This window comes from Lissotriton vulgaris, chromosome 6 (genome assembly GCF_964263255.1).
Source record: "Lissotriton vulgaris chromosome 6, aLisVul1.2, whole genome shotgun sequence".
NCBI lineage: Eukaryota > Metazoa > Chordata > Amphibia > Caudata > Salamandridae > Lissotriton > Lissotriton vulgaris.
In genome coordinates this window covers 880,713,108-880,740,401 of record NC_141694.1, presented here as the reverse complement: position 1 = coordinate 880,740,401, position 27,294 = coordinate 880,713,108, and the positions used below count along the sequence as shown (strand labels likewise).

The 27,294-nt window shown below is 43.9% G+C and overlaps 1 protein-coding gene across 1 annotated transcript in view; it reads right to left on the bottom strand.

Annotated features, from left to right (window-relative positions):
• Nucleotides 1–27,294, bottom strand: part of SYNE1 (spectrin repeat containing nuclear envelope protein 1) — a 2,319,318-nt gene that overhangs the window by 1,171,085 nt on the left and 1,120,939 nt on the right. The window contains exons 63-65 of the mRNA XM_086926873.1: nt 26,747–26,919; nt 24,100–24,253; nt 22,388–22,531 (exon numbers count right to left, since the gene is read on the bottom strand). Coding sequence (XP_086782999.1) covers nt 22,388–22,531; nt 24,100–24,253; nt 26,747–26,919 — 471 coding nt within the window. The remainder of the gene's footprint in view (nt 1–22,387; nt 22,532–24,099; nt 24,254–26,746; nt 26,920–27,294) is intronic.

Below are 27,294 nucleotides of genomic sequence, written 5' to 3'. Positions count from 1 at the left end.
TGTAATCCACTGAGTGACTTTTGGTAAAGATACATGTGCACTTTAGTATAATTGAGTGGTGAATGTGTTTCTTCGTGTGAACAGAATGCCTTGTTGGAGTAAGTTGTGTTGTGTGAGTTATCGTTGTTATTCTGCTGATGTTCGATTGCAGGAAAAGCAGCCCGCACCTGCGATGGCACTCCAAATGATGACATGTGCTTTAAACACGGCCTTGGCCCCATTACATTTAGAACTCTACGGCACAACAATGCTGAAGTGCAGTGGCCATCAACAGGCACCTTTGATGAGTAGAAATTGAATTATTTGGAAGAGAAATTGCTTGCTAAATGAAGTAGGCAGTCAATGTTTGATTATCTTCAGGTATGGCGAAAGGAAGCTAAGCAGAGACGTATGGGAGAGGAAAGGGAGGCACGGAAGGAAAAAATGCAGACACTGACTCAGAAAACAGGGGAGTATGATAAAGAGAAAGTGGAGAAGGGTATAGAATGTGCTGAGAGGAGGTTTCGATTGCAATGTGATAAGTCCTATGTTGCTAGGTAGGAGGTAGACACTTTTGTGGAAGAATTGTTAGAAGAGGGGGTGCTAGAGGACGCAAAACCAAGATGGCCGCACCCCTGTGAGGCTCTGGTGGGGCAGGAATTAATATCCTGTTTTCAGACTGAGATACTTGGAAAGAGCACTCAAAATTTCGCAACGGAGTGCATCTGGTACCTGAAACTGTGCTTGGCAGATCAGAAACCTTGCCGGGCACTGAGGAAAGGCAAGCTCTGTTTTAGTGGGGTGATAACGTGGCTGAGCGGCAGAGAACGTACGACCTCAGTAGGCGGCTTGGAGCGTGCAGCTATGGCGCTGAAAACATACCTCCGTATTACCAGCATATAGAGGAGACTAGCCTCCTGGATGCTGAGGGCAACATTGATTGCTGCTTGGGACAATAGAGACTGAGATCGGGGGAGCGAGGAAGGCCCACACCCCTCCCCTGTACACTAAGGGTAGCATGAATGTCGGATGCGGACTCCGTGGCGTGAGGAGGGCCTGAGGGAGCTAACCCCCTGGTATGGAGGCACTGAGCCGGAGAGCAGGGCAACAGGGTGCAGGAAGAGACTCCTGAAGCTCGGAGCACGCCAAAAACGGAAACCTCCCTGCGGAGACAGAACGAGGTACTGCAGTGGTGGGAGGTGAAGGCACAGTCGACCCCACATCAAGGGCAGGGGAAGCCTATTGAGTAGTGACAGCCTGAACAGGCTCTGCGAAAGCGCGCACCCAGTGCTGCACAGAGGGATTGCAAAGGGCCCCCCCCCTCAAAATCAATACAAACTTTATTCACCTCCAACCACAGATATCAACAGCTTTATGAACTATGTAAGGCCTACAAAAGCAACTGGCTTACATCGAGGACACCTGCCCCCCCCTCCTAAACCCTGCTGGGCACTTTCTCTGGTTTTGTGAGGCCGGGCACTTCTGGGAACACCGGCACAGGCCTCACTGAGGCTCATTCATTTGTTGTTGCAGACTGAGGGTGTGCAGACAGATAAATGGGAACCAGCGCTACCCTTACGCCCCAGAGAGGGGACAGACTGCCACTGTGGCACATGCGCCTCAGCGTATCATGCGACTAGCTTCAGGTCCCTAGCCCTGACAGGGTACCCTGAACTCCACCACACTTCGCCTGCAGACTAAGGCCCTTCAGCACTAGAGAGTGCCTAGCGAAGCTGCGCCTACCCCATTACCACAGCGGTTCTCTACATTGAAGCTCCTGAGGCACCCCTCCATATCTACAAGGCAACCCTACACTACGAGGGTGCCTCACTGATCTTGACCCTTTTAGGCGCTGCACAGATGGAGAACCCTCGGTACGCACCCACAGACCTCTAAGCCATAGGGATTTCTATAGAGCAGAGCAGATACGCCAAGCCAGCGCACAATGGGCAAAGCAGACCCGAAGCAGCAGAACCTGCCCTTTGAAGCCCGCAGAACGCCACAACACCAGAGTGACCACGAGCAACCACCTGCATGACAACATGCTGAAACTATGCCATCCACAGAAGACGACATGAAAGCCCTGATTGTGACTGTGAATCACAGCGTGGCCTCCATGGAAGCCAAAATGGATGGTATGTGCAACCGACTGGACTTCATAGCTCAGACACTCGAAAAACATGATGTGCGTATTGAGGAGCTGGAGCATAGAATCTCGGACCTAGAAGACATGGCAGCCTCATTGGGGAAACAGACGACACAGATGGATAAGCTACTCAAGGTTATAGTAGCTAAGAATGAAGACTTTGAATCAGGCTCCCGGTGCAATAATATCTGCATTTTGGGATACCAGAAAGTGCCAATGTAGGCAAAAGGGAAGTATATGTGGAAGAAATGCTACGTGGACTCTTTGGCCCGGAGGCCTTCTCAAGCCTGCTGGTGGTAGAGAGGGCACATCGATCGCTGAGTCCCAGACCCCCCCTCCCCAGAGCCCCAGCCAAATCTATCATTACAAAACTCCTCAACTATAGAGATCGATATGCAGCTTTGAGACCAGCAAGATTGAAATCATCTCTAACCTACGATGGCCATACTGTAGCTCTGTATTTGGATTTTACCATCTCTGTCCAGGAAGCCAGAGAGAAATTTGCAGTGGTGAAGCGGAAGCTTGTACAGGCACAGATAGACTTTGCCATGTTATACCCTGCACACCTGCGGATAACCCATCAGGGGAAGCAACCAACCCACAACAGGTGAAGGACTACCTGCGGAAGGTGAAGAAACCGAGACCCAATCTTGAAGCTGACAATACAGAAGCTAGAACATCTTCCAAACTCTCAGACAATGACTGAATGTGCCTGAAGAAGACGGTGCCGCACACAACCACATCCGGAGAGGAAGACCATGACATGTCATTTACCTAACTGCTTGAAGATTACATACGATCTACATAAATACCTAACTATCCATTCCAATTTATACGGCTGAACAGTTTTGTGATTCATGATGACTAAGCATGCCACACTGTTTCCCAGGCACCCCGCCCACTCTGCCTTCCGCGTTACGGAGGAGGGAGAGCAGGTAGATGTGTCCTCTGACACTAGCCCCGCTGGGTAAACCCCAAGTTTAAGGTGTAGGCGTTAAAGACAATGAGTTTACTGGAAGCTTTCTTGAGTGGGGCGGGAGGGAATGTTCTTTCACAACAGGTTGGGGATGTCGATGTGGGAGGTGGGAGGGGACCAGGGAAAGTTTTGTTTGGTTCCTTAACAGTATGACACTCTGATGTTGCAAAGTCCCAGAATGGTGTACGAGACAGGCTCACTGATATAACACAGAAAATTTTAGCCAAGCTCGCTGTGTAACTAACCGGGAACAATGCGCTTCTTCTAGACAGGAGATACAAGACACACATACCCTATTAGCTGTATAGCTCTGGTGCGAACCTCCAGATACGCTTATTGACCTGGAATTAAGCATGGGCGGAAAATCCGTTTCGCTCGCGGATTTTGCGGATTTTCGGGAAATTCGCAATCCGCGAGATTCGCGAATCTCCCGCAAAATCCGCAAATCCGCGAGCAGCGGATTTTGCTCGCACTGCTCGCACTGTTCGCGTGAGTTCGCGGCTTCCCAGTACAACTTCGCGCCCCGCGAATAAGTGCTAAATTGCAGAAATACGATCTTAGCAAAACTGAAACTACTTACCAGGTTCAAAAGTTCAGGCTCATCATTAGTAGCCATTTCCTGTAGTGCTTCCTGAGGGGCCCCTCCAGAGTTCAGTTGCCAGTTGCAACTATTATGTGACCCTGCTCTGAACCTCAGAATAGTTACACATATGCCACAAAGGTCCTGAATTACAGCTAAGGGAGACAAGCAGGAGCCAGGCTGGAAGTTAAAATCCATTAATCAGCCCCTAATTCATTATTGTCAGTTGGGGCAGGGCAGGTGTTGTAACTAATTTTGCAACAATGAAAGCACTTAGCAAGTGCAAAAGATCACTAATCAGGGCGCACTAAGGAAGCAGGTGCCAGCTAAAAAAATATTCTGTGACACATTAATCAGCCCCAAATTAATTCAGGTCACTTGAGGCAGGGAAGGTGTGCTTTGCTTTGCCGAAAATAATGTACACTGGACAACCAGAGGGTGTGGTGATGAAACAGAGGGTGGCATGGGTGGGCCAGAGGGTGGCATGAGTAGTCAGAGAGTGGCAGTGGTGACAGAGAGTGGCAGTGATGAAGAAGAGTGTCCCAAACAGGCTGGACACGTAGAAACAACAAGTTCGCAAAACTTGCGACCCGACAGGTAAGTTCACAAATTGCGAAATTGTAAAAACCCTCGCGAACTGGCAGAAACACGGGCGAACACAAAAAAAAAAAATCCGCAAATTCGCGGGAATTCGCGGATTTTGCGGATTGCGAGTTCGCAAATCCGCAAAATTCGCGAACGCGAGATTCGCAAAATTCGCCCATGCTTACCTGGAATGTCCGGGTATTAGGAGATCGTAGGTAGCGCAGGCAAATAATAGAGTACCTAGATAGACACTCAATTCAAATTGCTATGATCCAGGAGACCCTTCTGGATCACAAGAAGCCACAGGGATTTGCGGCAAGAAGGGCGGGATACAGTTGTTTTGCATCATATTCTACCTACTCGCGGGGTACTACTATATTAGTACACAAAAATACTCCATAGGTACCCGCAGGAGCACTATCGGACCCGCAGGCACAGTTTAGTTTGATGTGGGGGGCGCTTGTATCACACTCAGTGACACTGGTTAGTTGCTATGGCCCTAATACCGATGATCCTGTGTTCTTTGCTACACTATGGGGGAAGATTGTAGATATTGGCTCTACACATGTGTTGTGGGGCGGAGATTTGAAAGTCACTCTAAACCCGACACTAGATAGACACAACCCGCGACCACACCACTACACCCGAACACAATGCCAAAAGGGGGACATCATTACTGACTAGGGGCTGCTGGATGCCTAGAGATACCTGTATCTGGTCAGGAGGGAGGGTACCTGTCACTCTGCTGAGCACAAAACCTGGTCAATCTTGTATTACTGGGTGATCACTAAGGGCCTTAGCACATGGTTGAAGGGGGTAGAACACCTAGCATGCACCACCTCTGAACATTCCCCAGTACTCATGTGTTTCTCGCCACCAATCACACACACACCCTAAATAAGCTGGCGCATGAACCCCACCATGCTCTTGGACACAGTGTTTAGCGCTGAGCTGGAACAGGAGATACAAGATATTTGACGAAGCCCTAGAATTGGGGGAACTGCCGGCATCTATGAGGGAGGCCACCATAATCTCCATACTTAAACTCTGATCATTCCCCAGTACTCATGTGTTTCTCGCCACCAATCACACACACACCCTAAATCAGCTGGCGCATGAACCCCACCATGCTCTTGGACACAGCGTTTAGCGCTGAGCTGGAACAGGAGATACAAGATATTTGACAAAGCCCTAGAATTGGGGGAACTGCCGGCATCTATGAGGGAGGCCACTATAATCTCCATACTTAAACCTGGGAAGCCAGCAGACAAATGCAATTCATACAGACATCTTTCTATGATTAATTGTGACATAAAAATATTGGCCAAAATCATTGCAAATGAACTGAGTCTCCTCATGAAGGCAATGGTGCTACCTGATCAAGCTGGTTTTGTCTCAAAACAAGAGAGAGGGACCCACCAATCTGGGAGGGGTACCAGAAAAGATCTTAGTCAGAAAGAATGCCCCCTTTGAGGAAATGGAGACTTACCATACCATTTACACACATACAGCCTTATACCAGTAAGATAACAGTGGACTTAGAGATGTAATTAACTAGGCAAGTCTAAAAAATATTCATAGAATTTTTTTGTATTCATATGTAAACAATATCATATGCATCATAGTACATAATAAAATGCAATAAACAGTCCTAGACCTATATGATGCAGAATGGTAGTTACAAACCATACTAATGAATTAAAAATTATAGAAATTAGAAAAGATATAGAAATTAAAAAACATGCAAACAAAGATTGATATCCATTAAAAACCACACATTTGGGCACAGAAAAATAAGTTCATTAAGTCAAAATATTGGGAACAATACAAGAAGGAAAAATGATTTCCTTTTCAACAGAGAAAACCACAATTTGAGCAGAAAACAAACATAGACAACTGTGACTAGTCATTCAAATGTTTCTTAACAACCACGGTTGTCCCCACACATTTGATGTAGTTTTCTCCATAGGGCATCGACGCGTTTCGGTGGGCAAGAGAATTAACGCCAGCACCTTCTTCAGGAAATTCACTTAAGATCCCAATTGTAACAACAGTCTGTGTATTTCAGGCATAAAAACGCCTCCCATTAAATATTATCAATAGATACTCCCGGTCATCAGTACCTTATGGCAGAAATACCTAGACAACAGTGCTACCACAGACAGAGTTAAAAGACAGTCCAAGCAGGGATCTGTCAGTCAAAATAACGATACGGGGCAGAAACCTCCTGATATCAGGAGGTTTATGCCCCGTATCATTATTTGGACTGACAGATCCCTGCTTGGACTGTCTTTTAACTGTCTGCGGTAGCACTGTTGTACCACAGGTATACATGATTATCTGTTTTTAAAGACTGGGTTGCCAATAAGGCCTTGATGGTGATCGCCAATGCATTGTGCTGATTGTTGGGCGAAAATCTACCTACGAAGGATTTGACATTGGGTCTACGTATTTCTGCCATAAGGTACTGATGACCGGGAGTACCTATTGATAATATTTAATGGGAGGTGTTTTTATGCCCGGAATACACAGACTGTTGTTACAATTGGGATCTTAAGTGAATTTCCTGAAGAAGGTGCTGGCATTAATTCTCTTGCCCACCGAAACGCGTCGATGCCCTATGGAGAAAAGTACATACGTGTGGGGACAACCGTGGTTGTTAAGAAACATTTGAATGACTAGTCACAGTTGTCTATGTTTGTTTTCTGAGAGGGAGGGCATCTAAATTTAAGGACTGGATGAGGGACCTGCTTATGTGGCAGGAACAGACCCTGACATATGCAGAACTGATACTCACAGCTTCGAGATCCAGAGATATTTGGGACCCTTTACACACATATCTACTCATATATCCAGAAGCGGATGGAGCCAAAGAGAGACCCCTTACCACCGGTGACTAGGTCAGATGGTATCGGGGATGCCAACCTAGGAATAAATCTCCTTGCAATACATGTTCATCTCCCCCCTTCCCGTCACATACACAAGTTAATGTTACTAAAGTGTGCTATCCCTGAGGCTGGCAGCTAGAAGCCACAGAGTGCAGACACCTCTGGACTAAGCCCCTATTAAAGTGCGGGCTGGCCCTACCCCGCCACTTCACACGTGCAGAGCAAACCTTGCCCAAAACAGGAAGACTTACCAATATAATAGGAACGGGCTGAGGGTTGGTAATGTATGCCAATGTTCTTGGAATTCTTTGTAATGTGATTATAATGCATTGTTGATGTATGCTGCACTGGAAAATGTTAATAAAATAAATGTAAAGAATTGTTAGAAGATAGACCGCCTATCCCTCATGCTGCACGTAAAATATATCCTGTCATCCCGCAGCCCTTGCCCTCTGCCCCTCCTGTTTCTGCTGTTTCTGGTATTGATCAAAGTGTTCCGGTTCGGTCACCAGCTTCTTCTTTGGCTCCGTCCCCTGCAGCGACACTGGCTATTCGTCTTCCTGGCACTCCTATTGTCACATTGTCACTTTCTCCTTCACAGATAATTACTACTCAGCCGATGTTGCCTTTGATGCCTCCCCCTTCGATTACTGTGTCGTCCCCACTTCTCTCTCCCGCTTCCTTGTTGAGTGTTGGAACACTGGTGAGTGGTCAGGATGATGGGGATGGGACAGCTGCAAGTGAAGGACTAGGATGGGTGTTGATTCGATCTGATGTGGAGAAAAAGCTGGTGGCCAATAAGGCTGCCCAGTGGGCCTGTAATCCTAGTTATGGTGTTGAGGATGTATAGAGTGTGTTAAATTACTATGAGCCACTTGCCCAGCAGCATGCCCTTAAGCACATGTCGACTACTTGGATTGGACTATGAGGACAGTGTTTTAAAGGTGTCTCACCTCAGGCTGTTTAGGATATTAGGGACTAAGTGTATGCTATGGGCATGGCTCCAAATAAGGTTTTTGCTAGTGTTACCACATTGATTGGATATCGAGGTAGATTGCATCAGAAATCTCTGACGACGATATCGCAGTTCCCGATGAGGGAAGTCCATCCTATTCTCCACCGGGAGATACCAGAGCAGCATGATCAGCATGATCAGGTGACTAGGCAGTGAGTAGAAGCCCGTTTCCAAGAACAATGGGTTTATACTCCAAGGAAAAGGAGTGAAGTCCTCTCTATTAAGGCTCAGTTACCCGACATCCAAAAAAATCCTACTGCATATTATAAATAATTGACAGAGGCTGCTGCATCAACGGTAATGATGATGGCAGATATTGAAATGTTTTTTGGCTTACTGGTGCCAGTGGATATCTGGCGACAGGTGCATACTCAGGACCATGCCTTAGAACTGGGTGGTACTTGGGACGAGATTAGGACGTGGGATGGGGAGAGGAGGCTTTGCCAGGCCGCATTATTATTTATATGCACTCTCTTATCCCACCTCGGAAGGTGGATTGGGATAAGTTGGCAGCATGTCATCAGAAGAAACATGAAAGTGTGTTCGATTTTTCTACCCAATTCAATTGTTTGTCAACTGGTTTATCACAAATTTGCTCTCAGAGATTGCAACTCAGTTGCAGGCTGCTGAGCACATGTGGACTAATTCTACCCCTTCTGTGATATTGAGTATGGCTCAGTATTATGAGCATAGAGAGAACGAGGAGAAAGAGAGGGTAGAGAAGAAGACAAAGGAACTGAAGACATATGTATTGATGCAGCAGATCATCTAGAGGGCAGGGACGGGGTCAGGGTATTGGACCGGCCAGACTGCTTCCTCATACTGCAGGAATGCCGTACCTGTGGGCCTAAATCGATGCGCGTATTGCAAGGAGGAGGGGCACTGGCGCAGCAAGTGCCCAGTTTTGCTGCAAAAGGTTGTGGGTTCTAGAGGACGGAGGGCGAGAAGACGAGGCCAAGGGGCATGTGATCAGGCTACTGGGACAACACAGGGCTGTTCCGATCAAAATTACTTTGATGACGCTCAGAGACGTCAGGTATTATCATGATGATTATGATTTGGACGAGGCGACGGGGGTTTCTTACATCTAGGACATCCAGGAAAAGGATAAGGGACCCATTCCGATACCTGTAGATCACTGTGGATCTTATATTACTGCAGATTTCCAGGGCTCAGAGAAGAAAGATTTAGTGGATACAGGAGAAAAGCATAGTTCTGTTTTGAGGTCACTGGTCCCTGGGGCAGCCTTGTCTGGCCATAATAATGTATTGATTGTTTTTTCTGGTGTGGGCTGGTCGTGAGCTCATCTCCAAACCCCTTGCTTTAACTGTGGGTCCTTTCACTGTTGATTCGCTGTTTTTGTTAACATCAAAGTTTGGAGAGAACTTGTTCTCCGGATGGTGTTTATGTGACAATGGGTTCAAGTGTGGTTAGTACTAAACTTTGTTTGTCTAAAGATGCTCCCCTTACAGTTAAATTTAAGGATGTATCATCTGCGTTGTGGGCCACAGATGACACGGATGTGGGACTTTTGCAGATACCTCCAGTTTCTATTAAGGTTAAAGAAAATGCAATTTTGCCTCGTATTTCTCAGTATAAAGTTTTGCATGCAGGAGAACAGGCGTTGTTTCAAATAATAAAGGTTTGATTAAGTCAGGAGTCGTTGAGGAGACATCAGCAAATGTGTGTAATAGTCCCGTTCTTCCTATTCTTGAGGCAACACCCTCGGGTTCCTCTGAGGATGTTGTCGATGTTTATCGTTTCATGATTGATTTGCGTGAGGTTAATAAAATGGTGGTTCTTCAGTTCCCCGGGGCCCCAGACATTACTGCTCTTTTAACTATGATTCCTTCTTCTGCTAAATACTTTTCTGTTATTGATCTGAATAATGCCTTCTTTAGCATCACTGTTCACCCAAATAGCAGGCATCTTTTTGGATTTTCCCTAGCAGGTCATAGTTTTAGATTTTGTCGAGCTCCTCAGGGGTATACTGAAAGTCCTAGTATATATAACCACGCATTAAAAGGTTAATTCGACTCCCTCACCCTTCCCCCAAATAATGTATTATTGCAGTATGTGGACGATCTTTTGATTGTGTCCGATACGGAGGAAGGATGTAAGGAGGCAACAGTTAAATTGTTACTGCATTTGGCTCAATATGGACACAAGGTGTCTCTTTCAACATTTCAATATTGTCGACAGGAGGTCACCTACTTAGGTCACCTACTGTCGAAGGAGGGTCGGACACTAACCCCTGAGCGTATTAATGCTATTGTTAACATGACTGTTCCAAGGACTCAAAGGGATGTATGAGCCTTAAATGGTATTACTTCTTGTTGTCGTCATTGGATACTAAACTTTGCCCTACTAACTAAGCCGCTATTGTATTTAACAACTAAAGATGTGCATGAACCTTTGCCTTGGACACCTGAATGTTAACAAGCTTTGGGGCAAATGAAGGTTGAGCTTTGCTCGGCTCCTGTGCTTGGCACACCTGACTACAGCAAGCTGTTCATGTTATATGTACACGATTCAGCTTTTGTGCACTTTCTGTCTTAACGCAGGCCTTTGGAAGTAAGCAGAGGCCATGTGCGTATTTTTCTGCTGTGCTTGACCCTGTCATAAAAGCCCTCCTGAGGTGTTTAAGAGTGACCGCGGCTGGGGACGTTTCTATTCGACAATCGGCACAGCTTGTCCTTGATACTGATCTCACAGTCATGGTACCTCATGCTGTGGAAACGCTTTTGAACAGAACTAAGACACAGCACTTTACCATTGCACATCTGACTGGCTATGAGCTAAACCTCTTTGCACCACACATTACACTTAAAAGATGTGCCACCTTGAACCCAGCCACGTTACTGCCCATCCCTTCTGAAAGTAAGGATATTGACGCGCATGATTGCATGTTTCGGACATAAGAGGAGATGAAGGGATGGGTAGACATGACTGATGTTCCCTTATCTGACCCCCAAGGGGAACTATATGTCAATGGCTCTTGTTTTAAGTTACTGGATGGCACCACAACTGCTGCTTATGCAATCACAACACTGAACACGGAAGTTGAGACATCACGAGTTCCCTATCAGTCGGCCCAAGCTGCAGAGTTAGTGGTCCTCATTCTAGCCTGTGAGTTGAGTCAGGGATTGGTGGTCAGTATCTATACTGACAGCCAGTATGTCTTCGGAGTCGCTCATAATTTTTGGCGGCTCTGGGCAGAGAGAGGATTTCTCACTTCCCACAGCCTGAAAATTCAACATGGCCCCTTGATAAATAGGCTTCTGTTGGCTTTAATCCTGCTCAAGAAACTGGCAATAGTGAAGTGTAGTGCTCACAAGGCGATCACTGATGTTGTGGGAATGGGGAAACGCCTTTGCAGATCAGACAGATAAAGAGACGTCCCAATCTAAGATGAAAAAGATCTTTGTAGCAGGTCCTGCCAGATAGGTGCCAGAGGTTACGGTGTTTGAGGACACACTAGTTATGTGAAAGACATACAGAGCGAGGCAACAGTTGAGGAGTTAGCAATATGGCAGGAAAGCACAGCGCACTTGGATGACGATGGGTGCTGGGTAGATAAGTCTGGGAAGCAGAGATGGATGCCAGATGCATATGTTCTTCCTGTAGTCAATATGGCTCATGGACCAGCTCACATTATTGCTAGGGCTATCTTTAAGATGCTAGAGCCAGTATGGCAGAATTATAATATCCCAAAGACAGCTGCCCATTTGGTAAAATACTACATAGTGTGTATGATGTACAATCCCGGAAAAGGTACTCGCACACATCCTGGTAATTTTACACCCCCTTCTTTCCCTTTTGAAGTCCTTCAAATGGATTTTATTCCGATGGAACGGGTGAATAATCTGAAATATGTGTCAGTGGTGGTCTGTGCATTCAGTAAATGGGTTGAGGTTTAGACCATTAAGGAGAATACAGCTTTGGCAAAAGTGAAGGCTCTTTCAAAGGAGTTCTTCCCTCCCTTTGGTTTGCCTTGTTTGATTTGGAGTGATAGGGGCAGCCATTTCAATTTCAAAGTCATCCAGCTGGTGTGCAATGGTCTGCACATTAATCACATGTTTCATGCTGCATATCACCCTCAGTCAGCAGGTTTAGTTGAGAAGTACAACGGTACTCTCAAAGTAAAGATGGCCACAATTCATGAGAATACAGAATTGAAGTGGCCAGATGCTTTACCATTGACTTTGCTATCAACAAGAGTTACAGCCAATACTAGAACAGGGCTGTCCCTTTACGAGGTCGTTTTTGATCGACCCGCCAATGTTTGGGGTGTTCCGAGACCTCACCACTTCTCCGAGATAGATCACCCTTTGTTGATAGATTATCTGTGTGAGTTGACAAAGAATTTGCATTCCATTTATCAGCAGAGTCACAAGGCCTTGAGGGACCAGGCCACGACCTCCCACCCGGAACCTTATGTTGATTTGTCACTTTCAGCACAAAAGCAGTCTGGAGCCCCATTGGAAGGGGCCCTTTCAGATCCTTCTTGCTACCTGTACAGTGGTGAAAGTGGACGGCAGAAAAATTGGATACACTTAATGCACTGCAAAAGGGTGCCCCTTCCTCTACCTTATGACCAATGGAGACTCAACGGCGTTGGGTATTCTGAAACGGAGAAGGTTCCTCATTTCATTCCTTTTTCTGATGTTCGACTAATATGGGCACCTTCTGAAGAGGAAAGTGATGCAGTTTTGAATGAGGCAGTGGCACTCAAGATTAAGTCCGGCCAGGAGCTTTAGCCGACTGGCCCATCTGTGTCAGAGGCCGAGTCAGTTGGTCTCTCTGAAAATGAGCCTTTTGTTTTTTTCGACCGCTCTGTTCCTGGAGATGTTAGGTACAATTTGCGTCCCTGGCGCAGGAACAATGCACCAAAAGAGAAGTCAGATTAGTAGGGATGGACTTCATGGATGAAGCATAGGGACGATAGATTAGGGACAGGGAGATTTGTGCATTGTCTGTGTCACTGGACAGGATAAGTTGAGGGTGTCTTCCCAAGAGGGAGGGTGCCCTATCCTGAGCGATTCAGAAAAGGGGTTGGTGATGAACAGAGTGTCTGAATTAAGCAGACCACTCTTACCCAGTCCAAAGATCAGGGCTTGATTCATCACCGTTATTTATCTCACTGCACCATCCCAGTTCAGAACCTGGCTATATGCAAATCAGTCTGTCCCTGGCCCAGTGCATCATGGGAACAGGGCAGACTAAACTACCAAGCCAATTCTTCACCAGAAAGGAGACAAGCTACCGGGGACCGGTTTCTGGCATTTCAGCCGTCTTCGGCCCGGCTTGCTTGAATCCTGATGGTGCAGTGAGAAAGGGACTCATGTCTGAGTATACCCTGCCACACCTATAGTGGCCAAAAGCAATTCAGAAAAGGGGTTGGTGATGAACAGAGTGTCTGAATTAAGCAGACCACTCTTACCCAGTCCAAAGATCAGGGCTTGATTCATCACCGTTATTTATCTCACTGCACCATCCCAGTTCAGAACCTGGCTATATGCAAATCAGTCTGTCCCTGGTCCAGTGCATCATGGGAACAGGGCAGACTAAACTACCAAGCCAATTCTTCACCAGAAAGGAGACAAGCTACCGGGGACCGGTTTCTGGCATTTCAGCCGTCTTCGGCCCGGCTTGCTTGAATCCTGATGGTGCAGTGAGAAAGGGACTCATGTCTGAGTATACCCTGCCACACCTATAGTGGCCAAAAACAATTCAGAAAAGGGGTTGGTGATGAACAGAGTGTCTGAATTAAGCAGACCACTCTTACCCAGTCCAAAGATCAGGGCTTGATTCATCACCGTTATTTATCTCACTGCACCATCCCAGTTCAGAGCCTGGCTATATGCAAATCAGTCTGTCCCTGGCCCAGTGCATCATGGGAACAGGGCAGACTAAACTACCAAGCCAATTCTTCACCAGAAAGGAGACAAGCTACCGGGGACCGGTTTCTGGCATTTCAGCCGTCTTCGGCCCGGCTTGCTTGAATCCTGATGGTGCAGTGAGAAAGGGACTCATGTCTGAGTATACCCTGCCACACCTATAGTGGCCAAAAACAATTCAGAAAAGGGGTTGGTGATGAACAGAGTGTCTGAATTAAGCAGACCACTCTTACCCAGTCCAAAGATCAGGGCTTGATTCATCACCGTTATTTATCTCACTGCACCATCCCAGTTCAGAACCTGGCTATATGCAAATCAGTCTGTCCCTGGCCCAGTGCATCATGGGAGCAGGGCAGACTAAACTACCAAGCCAATTCTTCACCAGAAAGGAGACAAGCTACCGGGGACCGGTTTCTGGCATTTCAGCCGTCTTCGGCCCGGCTTGCTTGAATCCTGATGGTGCAGTGAGAAAGGGACTCATGTCTGAGTATACCCTGCCACACCTATAGTGGCCAAAAACAATTCAGAAAAGGGGTTGGTGATGAACAGAGTGTCTGAATTAAGCAGACCACTCTTACCCAGTCCAAAGATCAGGGCTTGATTCATCACCGTTATTTATCTCACTGCACCATCCCAGTTCAGAACCTGGCTATATGCAAATCAGTCTGTCCCTGGCCCAGTGCATCATGGGAACAGGGCAGACTAAACTACCAAGCCAATTCTTCACCAGAAAGGAGACAAGCTACCGGGGACCGGTTTCTGGCATTTCAGCCGTCTTCGGCCCGGCTTGCTTGAATCCTGATGGTGCAGTGAGAAAGGGACTCATGTCTGAGTATACCCTGCCACACCTATAGTGGCCAAAAACAATTCAGAAAAGGGGTTGGTGATGAACAGAGTGTCTGAATTAAGCAGACCACTCTTTCCCAGTCCAAAGATCAGGGCTTGATTCATCACCGTTATTTATCTCACTGCACCATCCCAGTTCAGAACCTGGCTATATGCAAATCAGTCTGTCCCTGGCCCAGTGCATCATGGGAACAGGGCAGACTAAATTACCAAGCCAATTCTTCACCAGAAAGGAGACAAGCTACCGGGGACCGGTTTCTGGCATTTCAGCCGTCTTCGGCCCGGCTTGCTTGAATCCTGATGGTGCAGTGAGAAAGGGACTCATGTCTGAGTATACCCTGCCACACCTATAGTGGCCAAAAACAATTCAGAAAAGGGGTTGGTGATGAACAGAGTGTCTGAATTAAGCAGACCACTCTTACCCAGTCCAAAGATCAGGGCTTGATTCATCACCGTTATTTATCTCACTGCACCATCCCAGTTCAGAACCTGGCTATATGCAAATCAGTCTGTCCCTGGCCCAGTGCATCATGGGAACAGGGCAGACTAAACTACCAAGCCAATTCTTCACCAGAAAGGAGACAAGCTACCGGGGACCGGTTTCTGGGATTTCAGCCGTCTTCGGCCCGGCTTGCTTGAATCCTGATGGTGCAGTGAGAAAGGGACTCATGTCTGAGTAAACCCTGCCACACCTATAGTGGCCAAAAACAATTCAGAAAAGGGGTTGGTGATGAACAGAGTGTCTGAATTAAGCAGACCACTCTTACCCAGTCCAAAGATCAGGGCTTGATTCATCACCGTTATTTATCTCACTGCACCATCCCAGTTCAGAACCTGGATATATGCAAATCATTCTGTCCCTGGCCCAGTGCATCATGGGAACAGGGCAGACTAAACTACCAAGCCAATTCTTCACCAGAAAGGAGACAAGCTACCGGGGACCGGTTTCTGGCATTTCAGCCGTCTTCGGCCCGGCTTGCTTGAATCCTGATGGTGCAGTGAGAAAGGGGCTCATGTCTGAGTATACCCTGCCACACCTATAGTGGCCAAAAACAATTCAGAAAAGGGGTTGGTGATGAACAGAGTGTCTGAATTAAGCAGACCACTCTTACCCAGTCCAAAGATCAGGGCTTGATTCATCACCGTTATTTATCTCACTGCATCATCCCAGTTCAGAACCTGGCTATATGCAAATCAGTCTGTCCCTGGCCCAGTGCATCATGGGAACAGGGCAGACTAAACTACCAAGCCAATTCTTCACCAGAAAGGAGACAAGCTACCGGGGACCGGTTTTTGGCATTTCAGCCGTCTTCGGCCCGGCTTGCTTGAATCCTGATGGTGCAGTGAGAAAGGGACTCGTGTTTCCTTCCCAGTATAAGAATTGGCTTGGTAGTTTGGTTTGCCCTGTTCTCATCATGCACTGGGACAGGAACAGACTAATTTGCATGTAGCCAGGTTCTGAGCTGGGATGGTGCAGTGAGCTAAAAAACGGTGATGGATCAAGCCCTGATCTTTGGACTGGGTAAGAGCGGTCTGCTTAATTCAGACACTCTGTTCATCACCACCCCCTTTTCTGAATCATTTTGTCCACCATAAGCGTGGAAGGGTATACTCAGATGTGAGTCCCTTGCTCATTACACCATCAGGATTCAAGCAAGCCGGGCCGACGACGGCTGAAATGCCAGAAACCGGTCCCCGGAAGCTTGTTTCCTTCCCAGTATAAGAATTGGCTTGGTAGTTTGGTTTGCCCTGTTCTCATCATGCACTGGGACAGGAACAGACTAATTTGCATCTAGCCAGGTTCTGAGCTGGGATGGTGCAGTGAGCTAAAAAACGGTGATGGATCAAGCCCTGATCTTTGGACTGGGTAAGAGTGGTCTGCTTAATTCAGACACTCTGTTCATCACCACCCCCTTTTCTGAATCATTTTGTCCACCATAAGCGTGGAAGGGTATACTCAGATGTGAGTCCCTTGCTCATTGCACCATCAGGATTCAAGCAAGCCGGGCCGACGACGGCTGAAATGCCAGAAACCGGTCCCCGGAGCTTGTTTCCTTCCCAGTATAAGAATTGGCTTGGTAGTTTGGTTTGCCCTGTTCTCATCATGCACTGGGACAGGAACAGACTAATTTGCATGTAGCCAGGTTCTGAGCTGGGATGGTGCAGTGAGCTAAAAAACGGTGATGGATCAAGCCCTGATCTTTGGACTGGGTAAGAGTGGTCTGCTTAATTCAGACACTCTGTTCATCACCACCCCCTTTTCTGAATCATTTTGTCCACCATAAGCGTGGAAGGGTATACTCAGATGTGAGTCCCTTGCTCATTGCACCATCAGGATTCAAGCAAGCCGGGCCGACGACGGCTGAAATGCCAGAAACCGGTCCCCGGAAGCTTGTTTCCTTCCCAGTATAAGAATTGGCTTGGTAGTTTGGTTTGCCCTGTTCTCATCATGCACTGGGACAGGAACAGACTAATTTGCATCTAGCCAGGTTCTGAGCTGGGATGGTGCAGTGAGCTAAAAAACGGTGATGGATCAAGCCCTGATCTTTGGACTGGGTAAGAGTGGTCTGCTTAATTCAGACACTCTGTTCATCACCACCCCCTTTTCTGAATCATTTTGTCCACCATAAGCGTGGAAGGGTATACTCAGATGTGAGTCCCTTGCTCATTGCACCATCAGGATTCAAGCAAGCCGGGCCGACGACGGCTGAAATGCCAGAAACCGGTCCCCGGAAGCTTGTTTCCTTCCCAGTATAAGAATTGGCTTGGTAGTTTGGTTTGCCCTGTTCTCATCATGCACTGGGACAGGAACAGACTAATTTGCATGTAGCCAGGTTCTGAGCTGGGATGGTGCAGTGAGCTAAAAAACGGTGATGGATCAAGCCCTGATCTTTGGACTGGGTAAGAGTGGTCTGCTTAATTCAGACACTCTGTTCATCACCACCCCCTTTTCTGAATCATCTATCCTGAGCGAAGCAGATTTCTTCAGAAAGGGCTGCAATCGTGCAGCTCCACCGAGAAGTGCTCAATAGCATCACCGTAAGGGAACAATAGGAGTCTCCCAGCGAGGCACAGAAGGACGCTGGAAAGATGTTGTTCATTTGGTTCCATTAAAAGTATATCAATTGTATCTCTTTGTTTTACTATAATGCATCCTTTTGGCAGGCCAATGATTGATGAAGAATAGCCAGTGGCTCTTGCTGTTCCGTCGCAAACATTATGGAGCAAATGACGAAAAATCATAATTTTCTTTCTCGCTATTCTTCTAATGATTATTTTTGGTGGGATTTTCTTAGTATTGGAGCATAAACATGATGCGCCTGCTCATGATAATGATAATTTTTTCACACCAAGAAGGAAGAGAATAATTTCTAATAATGTTTTTTTCGACACTCATATGAGATTTTTATGCAATGGCATAGTTTGTTATCCCACTGAATCTGTTACTAGTCTGTAGACTGCTTACCCTTTGTCTTTGGTAAATTATAGGTACTCTAAGCCAACAGATTTTGTTGAGGTAAAAGGAGAGTTTGGGTTTTGTTATCCAGGGCCATGTTTGTTTCACCGTAAGCCAATGGGAGCAGGTTATCTAGGTGGTAATTTCTACATGGAAGACCAAAATATAACGTTGGTGGGTTGGCATTACAAAGTAGTGACGGTTCCTCGAAAAGCTGGCAATTACCCTGCTTGTTGCCCCATCATAAATAGTAGTGACACCATATTTTATATCAACTGTTCAGGGGTTATCATATTTAAGGAGACATTTCCTTTGAAAGGTTCGGAAGTTTCTAGCATCATTGCAGGTTATTCTCGTTATTCACCCATAGACTACGATAGACCAATTTATGCCCATCCTGGGTTTTTCTTGTTTAACAGCACGTACTCCAATTTTCATAATTGTACCAATGATGTGGCCCTTGGGATGGTATTGCCTCTGGGGGTCCCTTGTAGAAAAGCCCATCAACGGGTAAAATGGGTGAAAAGAAAGCTTACAAAGGAATTTTGAGAGGGAGGAACAGATATTGAGATCAACAGTTAAAGTAATGGCATTACTTTTGGCTATATCCTGTATGCCATCTTTACATTAGGAGGAATGGCTATGAGTAGAGGTGAAAAGGCCCAGGAATACTTTGGATGCAAGTTGCAGATATCCAATACCACAGTGGGAGTACTACGTGACATCGCCATTCAAGTAGAGAGTATGAGGATCTATTATGAAGAAAATAGATATGCAGTTGATGTTATTTTAGCCAAAAATGGTAGAGCATGCGCAGTCATTGGCGATCAATGTGTGGTGGGGATCACCAATATGGAAAAGAATATCACTCAGCATATTTGGGATATTATTGAGAATGTCAAAAGCATAGAATCAGGTAATAGGAGTGTGTCCCTCTTTGGAACATGGGGCTAGCTAATGGAAAAACTGATCTATCTTGTAGAGATTAAAAAGGCCTTTTCTTTCTGTATATCTTAGCATTCGTGAAGCCATCTTGCAATTTAGAAGCCATTTTGTATTGTAATCGAAACTGCTGCTTGGTTATTTTCGAGAAACGGTCCTTTGTAAGTTTTGTTTCCCAAGGCTGAGCTTTTCTTTTCTTACTTGCAAGTGTGCTCATTAGTGCATGCCTTTCCAGTTAGATAGAGGCCTTCTCCCACCTGTCTGGTGGATAGGCCAGACGACCGTGGGCAGGAGATAGCTTGTGCCATGCTGCAGAATCGAAACTTATGTTCTGTACCCCCATTGTATTACGACACCTACCAGTGTTTTTCTATAGTAGGCGGGTCTTTGTGGGCTCCGCAACGTACATAATGTAACTTTATGCTTGTTGCGGTCAGTCACTCGTCAGCCATCTCAGGAGGTTGGTAAGACTGGGTTCTGCAGCACAATACTAATAAATAATCTGGTTTCTCTACTGTCTGACCAACTCTTCATTTGTATGGAAGGCCGAGAGGTGGTCATGAGTGAGCCAAGTGGCCCTTTATGGGTAATTTCCTTCAAAAGGATAACATTTTTACTCCCAGAAATTGCACTGTCAACTTTTGAAAACTGTAAAAATTCATAACTTGAAAAGTACTTACCTGACACTGATGATCTAAGTATCTAAATTTATATAAAAGTATGAGTTATTTTCAGAAATTGGTGTTGGGTTTCTTTATTGAGTATGTGACTTGTTTACTGACTTTGTGTATGCAATAAATGCTTAGCACTACCCTCTGATATGCCTAACTGCTTGCACGCACTACTACAAAAGAGAGCATTTTGAGTTTCATTTGTGCCTCTGTAATTACTTGGGGGTTTGCCTGAACTCTTTACACAATGTACCTCTATTACGGTCCACTATATAAAGAGCCAGCTTCGTACAGAATCAGATTGAGTCGTAGTACCCTATCACGTGTGGATGAACCTGCTGGAAGCTTCTAGCCAACCCCAAATTTCTCACATAAATACAAAGATCTGGAGCATGGAACAAGTGAAACCATGCTTTTGTTCCAACTGTTACTGTCTTCCACAACTATGGTATGATCAATCACCTCTTTGACCTGGACGGTTGCAGAGAAGAGTGACATACATCCTTAAGGATTATGAATAGGTTTCTTTATTCTAATGAAATCACTGAACCTGATGTGCGACTTCGTACATGACAAATGAGAACTATATTTTCCTTGCACAACATTCTGCAAACCAACCTTGTCCAAATTTGTTTAAATCTACCAACCTGCTTCCCATCCATTCTTTGTTTAATCACATGCCGGCTACTCTTCCATTTACCAAGGTGGAGTGGTGTGGCTCACTGGTTAGAGGTGGCAGACACGGGAGCAGAGGACGGCCCGGGACCAGGGTTCAATTCCCGACGCAGCAGGGTCGTGGACCAGGGTCAGCGGACTCAACAATTCTCACCTCTGTGCCTACTCTAACGAGGGATCACACTTGGCAACTCTGGGCATTAGCTTGCCTCATCTCCACAACGGCCCCCCACATACGCCGGGGATGCCTGGTTTCACCTTGGAGATACCCAGTAGGGACCATCTCACAGGGAAAGCCAGGACGGGTTCCCCAGCGGTCTATTGTGCAGAGATACTCCTTCGGGAGTCGATTCTAGCACGTTAGAAACCTGCAATAAAATTAAAAGGTGAAAGTCTTGTACTGATGTGAGGCATGGTTCACATTACTCAAAGTATGTTTCTAATGACAGACGTCCAATCTAGCCCCTCTTCTAAATCAAACTGCAATTAATCCTTCACCACATGATTGATCCTTTCGAGAACATCATTACTGCAGGGATGATACAAAGACAGTGTTGCATGATAGATCCCTGCATTATTAAAAGGTTTCCAAATTTTGCAGGATACCAATTGGATTCCATTATCTGTAACAGTTTTTTGCAGAGACCTTTCTCTTTCAAATACTCTTTGAAAGAGTTCTGTAACCACACATGAATTGACATTCTTGTCAATTTTTATTTCAGGCCACTTTGAAATTTAGCCAATCAGAACAAGGGTATACTTAGGCATGCTCCTTAAAACCCGAAACAGACCTCAAATTCAGTGGCTTATAAAAAGGAAGCTTATCCCCAAGGAATTACTAGACTAACCAATGAAGTAATCAGGTAAGGCTCTGATAATTGGCTCTTGTAGCTCAACACACACACAACATTCTCTTACAAGGTGTTAAATTGCTTTATTCATCCCAGGGCACCAAAAATCCTCCCTCACTCTATGCTTCAGAGCCTGGATAACAATATGCCCTTCATGGGAAATATTCAAAACTCTAAAACAAAGACCCTCTAGAACAACCAAATATCTCACCTCTACTTAAAATCTCGCTAATAATGGACATCTCTTCAGTTACATGACTAAACTGAACCAGTCTGCATCATGTTCTCTTCAAATGTGGGCAGCCACTACATGCAAAACCCATTATGTTTCGCAAGTCAACATCCTTCTTCAAGATTTCTCTACACAACTCCTTCGTCATAACACCATCCATCACCGAATCAATAGAATTTATTTGATACAATCCATCTCAATGTTATCAGCCTCACTATTCTTATCAATTAGATCCTTCTTTAACAGTAACCTGGAAAATCAATCAGTATGGTCTTTAATTTGGTTTACCATTTCTTACCATTAAATTAGCTCTAAACCCACCAGCATTGCACAGTTTTTATTTTGGGATTCATGAGTATAAATGTTGTAAACCCCATTTGCAGGTAGTATTCTTACCAGTCAACAAAGGAAAACCTCTATAATAGTTATATGCATAACTTCTTCAAAGCATGTCCTCACGTTAACTCTGGAAAATAACCAATGATTTTCTTCTGTGTTAGTGTGATAGCCAGCATGCATGACTAGGACATTTATAAAAAAAGGTTACATAGAACAGAAATCTTTGTAATGAAGTCAAAATTAAATAAACAACACATTTGTGAAAGAAGAAGAAAGCAGTAGGATTATGCGACAGTGACTGGTACCTTGGTCCTTAATTGAAGAGTTCCATACCGCTCTTGCAGGTCCTGCAATTCCAGTTGTGTTACATAGTGCTCACTCATGCCAGCACCCTTCACCTCAATTGTCTCCAGCATTGTGTTGTGGCTCAGCACTTCTTCGTTTAGCAGCTACCAGCCAAAGAAAGGATCACGAATAAAAAAACGAATATCAGTTATGCAAAAAAATAACATGTTTAAACTAGACCCGCTGATGGATTCTAGTAAAAGTTGCTGGTACTCTAGATTGTTCTTCAGATAGAATTTTTTTTGTTTATGACAAATAAATTGCATCTCCCCTACTAAACAATCTATCTAGACATCATCACTATTTGAAAAATGTAATTTGTTCTTTCAGAAAAAGGCTTTGAGAACATTCTTGCTCTACTTAAATTTGAACTGTATGAATGTACAAGTAACAATTTAAAACATAATGCTACAATGATCTGTTAAAAAAGGCATATTTTAATTCAAACTTACTACAATATGCTATTTACTAACCTACGGGTGGAGTTTCTTCTCCTCTGCTTCCACCTCTCCTATCTTTTCTATGCAGAGATCTCTGCCACATGTAAGTATACGTTATTGCAGTGAATGAGGAGTGGTTGGAAAATGAGTACTTACTGCATAATAGGAGGGTTTAGGGAGGAGTAAGGAGGAGATTATGGACAAGAAAGGGGGTTTTAAGCAGGGACATGCTAATGCAGACATTTACTTACAAAAGAGTAAGTGTAATCCTATTCACAAAATGCACTTCTAACACTACTATAACGAATAAAGGCACACACCAGTTATAAATGTTCTCCAGTCCACACTTGTGGTAAGTCTAGCACTACACATGGTCACGTACAGGTACTGCAACACACTAATGGAGGTAGGGACTCAGTATAACACACCAAAGAAAATAATGTTAAACTAATTTGATTTTAATAATAAATATATAACTCATTTTTGTTTGTGTTATATTAAAAATCAAATAATATTCCATTTTTAAAATTAATACTTAAAATATATTTTTATAAATACTGAAATGAATTTTTTGAACTTTTAATGAAACTGAAAACGTATGTAAATTAATTAAAAAATAACTAAGATGCATTTTGTAACTACCTTTTAATTATTAATATGCTAATGTGGTTTACAGTTTTTTACACTTGATTAAAAAAATAATAGTTATAAAAAACAAATGAATATATTTGAGGTATTTACATTTTTCATAAATATTTATTTTTATGAGTGGTGTATTTTATTAGCTCTAGGTTAGTAAAAATATTTTATATTAATTTACTATTAAAATGTTGAGTTATACTTTACCAGAGGCAGGTTTCTGCCCACATGGTGGCGAACTCTGCGTACTTTACTGATAGTAACTTCAGATTCGTGATTGTATTTTTACAGTTCCAGAGTCATCAAAGAGGAGAACAATATTAGTGTTTGGTTGTTGTTTCCTGCTTTTGTTACCAACCTTTGCTTAGCCCCAGCATGCAATATTATCCCTAAAAATTGATTGGAATACTAGTTGTTCTGTATTTGAACTACACAGTTACTTAATTAAAAACCATTAAATTACTGAATGTCTATGTGCAACTATGTACATTGGCAAACAATACAAATCTCTGTCTCTTTGCAGCAAACCAAACTAGGCATCCTGAAGTCATAAGCTACAAGTACATGCTGATAACCTCTAATTGACTACATACCTTTGTTTTGCTTAGTGCAGTTGTTTTGTACCGCAGCTCTGCATACTGCCTCTCAGATGCATTTAACCTTTCTTCTACACGGTCCATCCAGTTTGAGAATTGTCGAATGTCATCTTGATAGCTAGTCCACTTTGAAAGGGCACTTTCTAATTGACTTAAAAAATGAAGCACTTTGCATTAAAAGGCAGACCTCTAATGTGCCTATAATCAACATCAAGCAAGTGGACTGAACTAACATGCTTAATAGTTATTTAGATTTGTTGAGTAAGAATGGGGCAGGTTTGGAAATGGTCCAGAGCTTAGCTAAATAAACAAGGTAAATTAGCTTTTTAAAACTATCTCAATGTCTTCTCATATTATCAACATCATTTTTGTACCAAAGTGGTATTGGAACTCATAAGATTATGCATAGATTTACAAATCTTAAAAAAACAAAGCAGCTGCATAACAAATCATTCAGTCCTTAAACTAACAAGCACAATACAAAATAACATTATCATACCACTGTAGACTATGGCAGATCATAGAAGGATTAAAAGTAGAGCCACCCCTTATATTATTCTTGAGACAACTATACGCGGGGGCTTTTGCCAAGGTGAGGTTTGGGTTAAAAGGAGAATGTACCAAGCCTTTTAATGTAAAAAAAGGAGTAAGACAAGGCTGCGTACTTGCCCCGTTCCTCTTCATTCTATACACTAACGAACTGGAGGAGACATTGGTGGCCAAAGTGAGAGACTCGCCGATAATTAATCACATTAATATTGTCTCTCTTTTATATGCAGATGATGCAGTCTTAAGGGCTAGAACCCAGCTCGGTCTCCAGAAGGCCTTGAGCACTTATAGTGATTTAATGGAGAATAGGGGTTTGAGGCTTAATGTAAAAAAAATATGTCATGTCATGTGGTAAGGGTAAGAGCAGGTCCTGTACTCTAGTAGCTGGGGAAGACAAAATTGAACCCAAAAAAACATTTTCCTATCTCGGATTTTACTAGAGGGCTTAGGTTCCTGGGGACCTGCAATTAAGAACAGGGCCTTACTATTTAAGAGGTCAACGGCGGCTTTGATCTTGTTCACCAAAAAGATGGGTAAGAGGCCACCAGAACTTTTACTTAAAATTTATCAAGCTAAGTGTATCAGTGTGGCCATATATGGAGCAGGTTTTTGGGGGTTCAGCGACGTCAGACCAATCCAATTAATAGAGAATGCTTTTTTAAGATTTATTTTAGCGGTTCCCCAAAGTATATCTGTTTTTAATTGTCATAGCGAATTTGGGATTCGCTATATTACGGATGTTATAAAAATCCAACCGATGCTATTATGGCATAAAGCCTGGACGTCACCTGATCTAGGATTGAACCTGGACATAATCAAAGATTCTATGGGTTTGGATCAGGCAAGAAAGATCCTATGGTTGAATTACATCTGTAACCTTTCTAATGACCTAGGAAGACCAGAATTTTTTTGTAACCCTGATTCCTTACTCAATATTTCTAGAAAAGATCTTAAGGCATTGTGTATGAACCATTTTGATCAATTACGACTGGAGATAAGTAAAAACTCAGTGATGAAACATCAACTTATTTTGACTTCTGTCACTATCCAGCCCTATCTTGCATGGTGTATAAGGGGGTATGACAGGTACATTCTGACCAGGTTTAGATTTGATTCTTTTCTTCGCCTGGTCACATTCCCGAACACTAATGACTGGTCCAGAATGCTTATCAAATGCCCATGTGATAATCTATCAAATCAATTATTATTACATGTGACTTTCTTTTGTAAATATTACACAATTGAACGGGCCAGATGGATTAAACCTCTCTTGAGGCAGGGTTTATGGCGGCAATGCCGACCGGCCCTTCTATTTTTACAGTCATTGAATGATGAGTATTGTGTTGGAATCATGTTGGGTTTTTTAAAAAGTATATTAAGGAAAAGAAAATGTATTAGCTGTTCTTAATTGATTCATGTTTGTATATTTTTAAATGAATTGCTGCTTTTATGATTTTATAAAAATTGAAATCGAATAAAGCATTTTCTAAGTCTAAGTCATTATCATTCCTTTCACATGTATAAATCCGCACACTTTAAAACTTTACTCAAAAATGGCCATTACACATTTGTTGCACTTCTACTCCATCTTGTACAGTATTACTCAGAAATATTAGATGCTGTTTGAAAATTAACAAAATCATAATTTATATTTGGATTAATGTGAAAGCACAGACTCAACAAATATGGAAGGACTGCAAAAACACAGACTTAAAAATACAGCCTAACAAAATGTTAAACTGCATAAATACCTTTCTACCATTTTTCCATTCAGACAAAGTCACTTCCAATCATTTGTAGGACTGAGGTAATTAACTTATGCATTTCAAGCTGTGGCATGTTTCAAGGAAAGTAATAGATAGGGGGTTTATTGCTTCCTCAAATATATGTAGCAATATGTGTAAGCATGGGTGAGTTTTTGTCAGTCTCATTTTTTCACTTTTCCCTTACAATTCAGCACACTTTGCCTCTCCTTGAGTGAAGAGTTACACATTCTGCCGTGCAGTCTTCATTTTTACAGACTACCTCACACCATGTTATTAGTTTCCTTCTTGGAAACAGGTAAAATTTCTAATTTCTCAGCAAAAGATTCTACCTTTTGCACTGAATGCAGGTTGACAGGATGGAAGCCCAGGTGTCCTTCAGGTCCTGTAGCTGCTGAGTGAGGGCAGGCACTCCTTCTGGAGATGTATTCCTTAGAACAGACTCTCCTCTGGTCAGAAGTAGCTTCATTTGTATCTCCTTCTCCTGCTTTGCCAACAGCAGTGCCTGCAAAGAGGAGATCTCAACATCATTTTCCATAAAGGGGCAACAGAAATTTAAAAATACGTATCAAGTATGCTACTCAATGTTCATTTGCAACTATTAATAGTGCAACCACCTAGCATGATTTTCTCTGTCATTATTATCCTCAACAGCTCATTTGTTTCATTACAGTGGAAATGTGTTGGGAATACTAAAAGGTAGTGTTGATAACTTACTCCATGTGATGAGGGCTTCCAGTTTTCAGATCCTGTGCGTTTCTGTTAGAAATCACTTGAATTTGGTTCAATAGAAACAAACCAGAGGTCCAACCCCGAATGAACATTAGGTTGACAAATATTGTCCAAGATGTTGAGAAAACATCGAGAAAAGTTATAACCT